At 50.1% G+C, this 9,638-nt stretch overlaps 1 protein-coding gene across 1 annotated transcript; it reads left to right on the top strand.

Moving 5' to 3' along the window:
- Positions 1-2,145: 2,145 nt before the first annotated feature.
- SLC52A3 (solute carrier family 52 member 3) lies at positions 2,146-7,936 on the top strand. The gene is made up of 4 exons (XM_081256504.1): positions 2,146-2,727; positions 4,379-4,884; positions 6,915-7,038; positions 7,546-7,936. Exons 1-4 carry the CDS (start codon positions 2,161-2,163, stop codon positions 7,756-7,758), a joined length of 1,410 nt encoding a protein of 469 aa, XP_081112630.1. The 5' UTR covers positions 2,146-2,160; the 3' UTR covers positions 7,759-7,936.
- Positions 7,937-9,638: the final 1,702 nt, after the last annotated feature.

Here is a 9,638-nt window from a genome sequence, read left to right as displayed (position 1 = left end):
GGGGAAATGAGGCAGAGAGGCAAACTCAGTTGTCCAAACTCATCCAGTTAGTTAAGAGGCAGTGCTGTGTTCAAGTCCAGGCAGCTGGCTCCAGAGTCTCACTCAAAGCTGTAAACAAAGAATGTTGTCTGACACTCCAGCTCTACAAGGATCTAGTTGCAACCCACAGAAGTTGACCACCGACAGGGCTCCCTGGGGGGAATTCAGGATGGAAAAACAGCACGAAGCATTCTGTTTTGGATATACAGCCCCTAGACAGTTAAGATGCAGATCTAAGGAAGAATTTCAATGACCCAGAAATCTTGCATCTTCCCTTACATAGAAAAACACTAAAATCATTAACTTGAGCTCTCTGGGTTTGTGTGTGTTTGTGTGTGTGTGATTAGCAGTAATCTTTTACCAAGATGTATGCATGACTACATGTATTTCCCAGCCAAGAAATTCCTATATATCCTGGCTCCTCCCATACCTCTCCTGAGCAGTTCCTCAGAGCTATCTGAGGCTATAGTCCTCAGTAAGACCCCTGAATAAAAACTGAAACTCACCGCCCTTATGTTGTGCGGTGCTGATTTTTTTTTTTCAGTTGACAAAGCCTCTCCAATATTTTTCCTTAGACTGAGGGTAACTGCCCAGGTGGTATGACACAGGTAACTGGGAAGGTGGTAAACAGATCACAGAATGGTTCCAGGGGGGCTACAGTCAGGCAGTCTCCCAGGGCCTGTCCAGAGAGGGAGCTCTATAAATCGAGGAGAAAAACTCCAGCCTGCAATTTTATATCAGATAACCTTATTTTTGTAACAGTATGTTTTTTTAATGTTTTTTTGACAATAATCCTGACTTTTTAAAATATTTATTTTATTTTTTTGTTTTGGCTGCATCGGGTCTTCATCGTGGGATGCAGCATCTTCGTTGCAGCATGCGGGATCTTTTTGTGGCACGCAGCCTCTTCGTTGCAGCATGTAGGCTTCTCTCTAGTTGTGGCGTGCGGGTTTTCTGTCTCTAGTTGAGGTGTGCGGGCTCGGTAGTTGCAGCGCGTGAGCTTAATTGCCCCATGGCATGTGGGATCTTAGTCCCCCAACCAGGGATCGAACCCACGTCCCCTGCGTTGGAAGGTGGATTCTTTACCACTGGACTGCCAGGGAAGTCCCCAGATAGTATGTTTACCTGGTTCACAAATCAAAATTATATAAAAAGATCTATACCGAGGTGCTGAACATCCCAGCAGTTTCTGTGTGTCCTTCAAGGGCTGCTTTGTGCAAATACAAGCAAAGAGAACATATTCTAACTCCTTTTCTCCTGTCTACCTACCTTGATGTTGTTCACTTATCAGCTCGGCCTCGAGGCCTGTCGTTATCCTATCAGCCAGTGAGCTCTCCTGCATCCCTCTCCTTGTACCAGATGTGTGCCATTCCAAGAGGCAGCCATCCCTTCCACTAGCCCCTCTTCTGTGGGTAGCAGGGAGGTTGTCTCCCATATTTTGCCATTACCAACAAGGCCGCAAGAAATAATAACCTCGTACATACATCATTTTGTCCAGGGCAGGTAAACATTGGCTTTGGGACAATCTCACAGTGCGAAATGGCACCTTGGAGTCATTGTTAATTGACATTTCCCATAGTGAATGAAGGTAATCTTCTCATATGTCTAAGACTTATTTGTACTTTTTCCTCTGAACTGTTCATATCCTTTGTCTACTTCTCTATTGGGTCTTTTTGTTCTTAATCTATAAAAACTCTTTACATACTAGGAAGATAAATCTTCTGTCTCTGATTTACATTGCAGTATTTTCACCCAGGTTGTCATCTGTCTTTTGATCTTGTTGTTGGTATTTTTTGGCATTTTTTGCAGAGGCTGTTTTGTTTGTTTGCTTGCTTTTGCGTGTTCTAAGATTTATGCAGTTGAGAGTACCAAATTTTTCTTTTGTAGTCTCTGGATTTACAAGTCATGATTAGGAAAGCCTTCCCCACTGGAAGCTTACTTATAAAGGAACTTGTCCATGTTTTCTGCTAATAAAAAGCCACCTTGTTCATGGGGAGGGCCCAGAAGCACGGTCGTTTGCTAGATGGTGAACCTGACATTGCTCACCTAGTACTTTTCTCCATCAAACACTGCAGGCTGATCTGTGGAGGCTGCAGCCTCCGGCCCAGGGCAGACGTCACCATGGCCTTCCTGATACACCTGCTGGTCTGTACCTTCGGGATGGGCTCCTGGGTGGCCATCAACGGGCTCTGGGTAGAGCTGCCCCTGCTGGTAACGGAGCTGCCCGAGGGCTGGTACCTGCCCTCCTACCTCACAGTAATCATCCAGCTGGCCAACGTCGGCCCCCTGCTGGTCACCCTGCTCCACCACTTCCAGCCCGGCTGCCTTTCTGAGGTGCCTGTTGTCTTCACTGTGCTGGGGGTGGGCACCGTCGCCTGCACCCTCTTCGCCTTCCTCTGGAATGTCACCTCCTGGGTGCTGGGCAGCCACCACAGCATCGCCTTCCTGGTCCTCACCTTCTTCCTGGCCCTGGTGGACTGCACCTCCTCCGTCACCTTCCTGCCCTTCATGAGCAGGCTGCCCACCCACTACCTCACCACCTTCTTTGTGGGTGAAGGACTCAGCGGCCTCCTGCCTGCCCTGGTGGCTCTTGCCCAGGGCTCGGGTCTCACCACCTGTGTCAACATCACTGAGACATCGGACACCACCCCGATCCCTGAGACCACCAGGAACGTGGACAGCCCACAGGTACCTGGCATTACCCAGAGCTGTTGCAGCTCTGTTCGTGGTCATAAGCAAGATCATACGGAGGGCAGGTGTTTCCTAGATGTTGGGTCGACCAGTGTTCTTGACCTGGCAGCAATTTAGGTCACCTGGGGGAGCTGCTGAGACATGCCAGCGGGCAACCCCTCACCCCCATCTCTGAAATCCTTGGGGCCAGAAGTGTTTTGGAATCTGGAGTTTCCGATTTTAGAACACACTTACCCCAAGTCTGGGACAGGGCCTGTGACTCAGCAGTGCAGCCCAGTAACCCCCGCTGCCCACAGCCCAGGGCATTTATGCCCAGTAGGCAGATGAAGGCTGTAAACAGACTCATATCCGGCCCAAGTGTTGCTGTCAACTGAGTCACAGAAAAATTCTGGCTTTTAGAGCTTTCTGGATTTCAGAATTGCAGATAAGGGATTGTAAACTTGTATGTATTCAAAACTCCCCAGGCGTCGCTAATGTACAGCCAGGGCTGAGAACCATAGACTTTAGACGTTGCTTCAATACCTCGTGGTGTTACAGCATCAAACTTCCTCACTGGATATTGGACAATATATACATCTAACACTATCCAAACCACCGCAGCACAGCCACGTTTGCAAACCAGTGGCCCGGGCCACCATAGCCTGAAAGCATGTTTCTTTTTCGACAGTTTGAATTAGTTGATAACATTTAAATTTTTTGAAATTTCACATACATAAGTCTAGATGCATGATATGTCTTGGAAAAAAGTCGCCACAGGGCGCCTTTGGGTGGGGCTGCTCTCCTGTCTCCAGCCAGCCCCTCCTCTGAGCATGTATATCTGTGGTTACCAGCCCTGGAGGGCAGTAAGTGGGGAAAGCTGTAGCTTCCGGGTCAGAAAGAACCAAGTGCACTGGCTTCGCCACATACTCCCTTACTTAGGTAAGACAAACCGTCCTGACACCTCTGTGCCCTCTAAAACCAGGGGTAATGGACCCCACTGCACGGGTCCGTCAGAAGGCGCACACGAGCTGCTACAGGCACAGTGCTGCTGCCCAGTGAGCAATCAGTCAGTGTGAGCATTTATTATCCATCACTTACTTATTAATAATAATGCCTAATGTTATTGTATACAGGCAGACCTTGGAGATAATTGAGGGTTTGGTTCCAGACCACTGCAATAAACCAATATTGCAATAAAGAGAGTCACACAAATTTTTTTTGGTTTCCCAGTGCATATAAAAGTTATGTTTACACTATATGTAGTCTATTAAGGGTACAATAGCATTATGTCTAAAACAACAATGTACATACCTTAATTAAAAAATGCTTTATTACTAAAAAATGCTAACCATCATCTGAGCCTTCAGCAAGTCATAATCTTTTTGTTAGTGGAGGGTTTGAAATATTTCGAGAATTACCAAAATGTGACCCAGAGATACAAAATGAACAAATGCTGTTGGGAAAATGGCACCAATAGACTTGCTCAATGTAGGGTTGCCACAAAACTTCAGTTTGTATACACACACACACAAAATGCAATATCCACGAAGTGTAACAAAGTGAAGCACAATTAAGCAAGGTGTGCCTGTATTGTCATCATTAATTTTGTTGTTACCTGTTTCCTGACATCACCCAGGGATCCGACTGACCCTTGTTTTGTCTTTCCCAGGGCGCTGGCAGCACTTTGGTGTCTGAGCTCGCTAGGACGGCAGCCTCCATGGGCCATCTGGAAAGCCACTACCTCCCCGCCAACTTCTCGCCCTTGGTCTTCTTCCTCCTGCTCTCCTTCATGATGGCCTCCTGCCTCATTGCTTTCTTTTTGCTCCAGCGTCAACCCAGGCGCTGGGAAGCTTCCATAGAAGACCTCCTCAGCTCTCAGGTCACCCTCCACTCCATCCGGCCGCAGGAAGGGAAGGACATGAGCCTCCCAGGCCCGGAGGACAGTGGCAAGGGCCAGGAGCCTCTGGAGGAGAAGACAGCCCCCCAGCACCTGGCCCACCTGACCTTCATCTACATCCTGGTGGCCTTTGTGAACGCACTCACGAACGGCGTGCTACCCTCCGTGCAGACCTACTCCTGCCTGTCCTATGGGCCTGTGGCCTACCACCTGTCCGCCACCCTCAGCTCCATGGCCAACCCTCTCGCCTGCTTCCTCTCCATGTTTCTGCCTAACAGGTCTACCCCCACCTGGCCCTGGAGAACTCTGGTTGGGGGCACACTTCATGTCAGAACCCAGAATCCCACACCCACCTATCAGGCTGGATGTGTAGTGGTTAAGAATATGGTTTCTGGGGCTCAACTGCTTGGGTTCAAATCCCGGCTCTGCCACTTACTAGCTTTGTGATACTGGACAAGTCACTCCACCTCCCTGTGCCTCAGGAATCTAGAAAATGGGGATAATAATAGATCTTCTTCCTAGGTTGCTGGGAGCATAAGACGAGCTAATTTGGTAAAGCTTTTAGAGCAGTGGCTCATGTCAGGTCCACCATCACCACCATTGGCCCATGCGGAGGAGCAAGCAGGAAGTGAGGTTCCCATTTACAAATGGAAACGCTGAGGCTTGGAGAAAGGATCTGCTGGGGTCTAATTCCCAGGATTTCAGCCCTGCCCTCCTGCCTCCGGCCCATGCCGGCTCCCTTACAGCTGCAGTTCTAGAAGAATGGCTGGGCAAATTGATAAAATGCAGATTGAGCCAGCCTAGATTTCAAATTTTTTTTAATATAAATATTTATTTATTTATGGCTGTGTTGGATCTTCGTTGCTGCGCGCAGGCTTTCTCTAGTTGCGGCGAAGCGGGGGCTGCTCATCGTTGTGGTGTGCGCGGGCTTCTCGTTGCGGTGGCTTCTCTTGTTGCGGAGCACGGGCTCTAGGCGTGCGGGCTTCAGTAGTTGTGTCTCGAGGGCTCTAGAGCGCAGGCTCAGTAGTTGTGGCACACGGGCTTACTTGCTCCGCGGCATGTGGAAGCTTCCCGGACCAGGACTCGAACCCGTGTCCCCTGCATTGGCAGGCAGATTCCTAACCACTGTGCCATCAGGGAAGTCCCAATTTCAAATTTTAATAAGTACCCTAAGTGGTTCTGATGTAGGGACTTCGGATCTGCACAGGAGAAACACCCACCTTGGGGTCATGAAACTTTAGGTCTCCCTGCCTCCCACGTGCTCCTCTGCCCTGCCTGGCCTCACAGCCTCTCAGCCCTGCCCACCCCCCACCCCCCAGCCCGGGAAGGAGGAGTAATGAGGACAGGAGAGCTGGACAGAAGATGTCACTTTGCCAGAAAGCTGATTTTTCTCCCTTGAGGTTTAAAAACTGTGGAGGGAAGCTGGAGATTTCTGAGGGAGTGGGACCAGAGGCCACAGACCTGTGGACGCTGAGACGCCCAGAATGTTAGAAATACAGTCTGAGAGTCTCAGAATTCAAGAATCTTGGAGCAGAATGAGTCCTTAGAGGCAGGGCAGCCCCTCCACTCTCACCTAGGGGTGCATACCTGTCAGTGTTCTGAAGAATGTGGCCAGGGAGACCCCAGGGAAAAGGCCTCAAATGAAGGATGGTGTCCTCAGTGGTCAGACCGAGGGCCTACATGGAAGGCCACCAGTGTAGTGCATCTAAGCCAGCCACCAGGACCCCCAGATCATGCAAACCTCACGTTGTAGACAAGGTAGCTGAGGCTGGAGGGAGAAGGGTCACCCGAGGTCGCACAGCACACCCTGCAGTGCCAGCGACATGATCCAAGCCTCCCACTCATCAGCGCAGCTTCCTGGCTGGGCTGGGGAGTATCACAGGAGGAAATGGCAGCAGATGGTACCAGGTGGGCCCACAGCCAGGGCCAGGCCCTGCACACTCTGCTCCCCGGCCCCACAAGACTCATTATGCAGGTGAGGAAACTGAGGCTTAGGGACCAGTCCTGCAGGTGGAACTGGGATTTGAACCAGGCTCATGTAGCACTAGAGTCTGTTCTGTTTTTCCTGCTGGGATGCTGGGCCCTACTGTTAACACTCAGGATGACTTAGGCCAGCCTTGACCCCAGGAACCTCGCTGACCCACTTGAACTGGGTAGCCTGGAAGTTTCCACATGGGTCTAACCTCTAGGCCTGGAGACGCTGACCACTCCATGTGGCCCCCTGGGGCTGGGGCAGGGTGGGGGAGTAGGGGCAGAGGTCAGGCTACTCACCTCCTCCATTCACGTCCCACCCCCTGCTCTGTCCTAGGTCTCTGCCATTCCTGGGGGTCCTTACAGTGCTCGGGACCGGCTTTGGGGCCTACAACATGGCCATGGCCGTGATGAGCCCCTGCCCCCTCATGCAGGGCCACTGGAGTGGAGAAGTCCTCATCGTAAGTATCTGGCCTGTGGAGCTGTCCGCCTCCCACCCCCCAGCTAGCCAAGGCCTGGGAGGTCGAGAGTATAGCCCCTTCTCTTGACCAAAGTCTTTGTGGTTACTCACTCAGGAAGCCCAAGGTTGGGGGGCGGGGGAGGGATGCTTCTTATTTGGAAATAGAGGCTTAAGAAGGTGAGCTGGCTGGTCCAAGGTGACAGTCCAGCTTCTCCCCTGAATGCCACACTCTTTCCACTATGTGTATGTCAGCGTGGCCTTCTCTTAGTTGCCCTTGACTTGATCATGAGACAGAAAAGCTATTGGGCTCTCCTTTGTCCTTGGGGAGGTCAACTCAGGGGGCCCCATTAGTCCAGCAGAGTCACCCCCAAAAGGCTCTCCTTGAACTTAGAGGTTAATCCATGGGGTCCCCTTAGCCCTGTTCGGTCACCCTAGAAGCGCCCTTCGCCCCTGGGGCTCGCCCCAAAGTTACCTTCACTGCTGAGTCTCTCCCAACCAATGCCTGCAGGTGGCTTCGTGGGTGCTGTTCATTGGCTGTCTGAGCTATGTCAAGGTGATGCTGGGCGTGATCCTGCGTGACCGTAGCCGCAGCGCCCTCTTGTGGTGCGGGGCGGCGGTGCAGCTGGGCTCGCTCCTCGGAGCGCTTATCATGTTCCCACTGGTCAACGTGTTGAGGCTCTTCTCATCCGCTGACTTCTGCAGCCTGCAGTGCTCCACCTAGGCCAACTGAAGTGGCGTGGTCCACCATGAGGCCCCGCCCCCATTACTAACACCCGGAAACTGGGACCCCCTCGAAGCAAGGCGTGCGCCCAAGGTCGCAGAGCCGGTGGTAGCGAGCTAGGAGGCAGAGCTTCTAACCGATTTGCAGCACCCAGCTGGAGGATGTTAGAAGCAGAAGAGCTGGGAGTTTGAGCTGCCCATTATACGCTATGTGACCTTGGAGAAGTCACTTGATTGCTCTATCCCTCTGTTTCTCCATCCATAAAATGGGGATTATAATAAATAACACCTACTTCATAGGTTTGGCACAGGGATAAAATGCAGAAGCACCCAGCACATCCTGATCTGACGCCCAACAGTAATAACAGGAGTGACAATCTACAAAGCCTAGAAGTGGCCAGAGGCGTTGAGAGATGACCCCTTCCCCATATCCTTTTTCCCCCCCATCGTCTCAGAGAAGCTTCTAGAAGACAGATGGCTAACGGTGGAATCTCAGACATCTTAGCTTCCCAATCCCCAGTATGGAGGAGCATTGCACCCCATGCACCCCTTCCTGTCACCCCTGCTGACCCAGGAAGGCCCACTCCTTGGAGATTAAGTGACCTCCTAAGAGGCAGAGAGAGGATTGGGGCGGAGGGGCCACAGCAAGACTCTGAACGTGAATCCCCCCACCCCATTCACCGGCCGACACTGAACTGGGAGGCAGTCCTCTGAACTGGGGGGAGGAGGAAAGGGGGGAAGAGTATGTTAGCTACCTGATAGTTTTTTGGTTTTACTTTTTTTCTTTTTTTAAATAAAGACATTCCCTGCTTTTACACTAAGGTCAGCCTTCCAAGAAAAAGTCCAGCATGAACACCAAAAACAAAGTTTCAATATAATCAGCTTTCAGTTGGTTCTAAGGTCAAGGCTGAGCTCAGAAATAAACAGAATCAAGGGCTTAGAGAATGTCTGGTCCTGGGACTTCTTTTCTTTAGAGGTTTGTTTTGTTTGCTTGCCACCACCCTTCCTTTTTCATTTTGAATAGATAATACAGTCACATGTTTCAAAACTCAGAAAATATAAAATGATGTTCAGCAAAAAAATTCCATCCCTGTCCACTCCCCCCTCTGCCCAGTTCCCCTTAACACATACATGAGAACTTTTATTTGTTCCCTGTTTACTCTTCCAGAGATTATGCAAATGTAAGCAAATTCAAACATAGAGCCTTTTTACATACAAAGTAGTAAACTGCTGTGTACTTAGCACTTTCAAGAAGCAGTGAAGATGCAGAGAGCCTTCTTGTTCTTTGTCGTGACTGCATAGTATTCCACTGTGTGGAGGTGCCAGATTTGTTCAACCAGCCCTCTGTAGAAAGACATTTGAAGGTGTTGGAGACAAAATTAAACACTAAATCTCCCACCAACCCCAAAAACCTCTCCACAAAAGTAGAAAAGAAAGAAAATAGTTTGACTATTGAATATATGTTCAACCTGACTGTGGTGCACATCACAGACTGTCTGCTAAAGAGATTGCACAGGCGGAAAGAAACTCTACCCTTCCATATAGTCCAGTAGACACAACCTATTACATCCAGGTTCTCAAATGATAACCTCAAGTAAGAGAAGTAGATAACACCATTTGTCATTCTGAACTCAGCTAGTGATTGGGGTGGCTCTCTGTGTTAGCTAACTGTCCTTAACCACAGGAAAGAAGAACTCATATCTTTATGAAAGGAGGTGGCTTTGCAACTTGGAGCCAAACCCTGAGTTAAGCTCCTACACTCCGGAGACTGGGTGATAAGGGTGTGGCTTCCTGATATTTACATTGCAAACAGAGGGTTCCCTTGTGTGGTAAAACTGGCAAGAGGCTCATTCAGCTTTTTTTAAAGCCTCGCATACATGC

The sequence above is a fragment of the Mesoplodon bidens genome, assembly GCF_964165515.1.
Source record: "Mesoplodon bidens genome assembly, chromosome: 15".
NCBI lineage: Eukaryota > Metazoa > Chordata > Mammalia > Artiodactyla > Ziphiidae > Mesoplodon > Mesoplodon bidens.
Note: the sequence above shows the minus strand (reverse complement) of the source record. Positions and strands in the feature narration are given on the sequence as shown.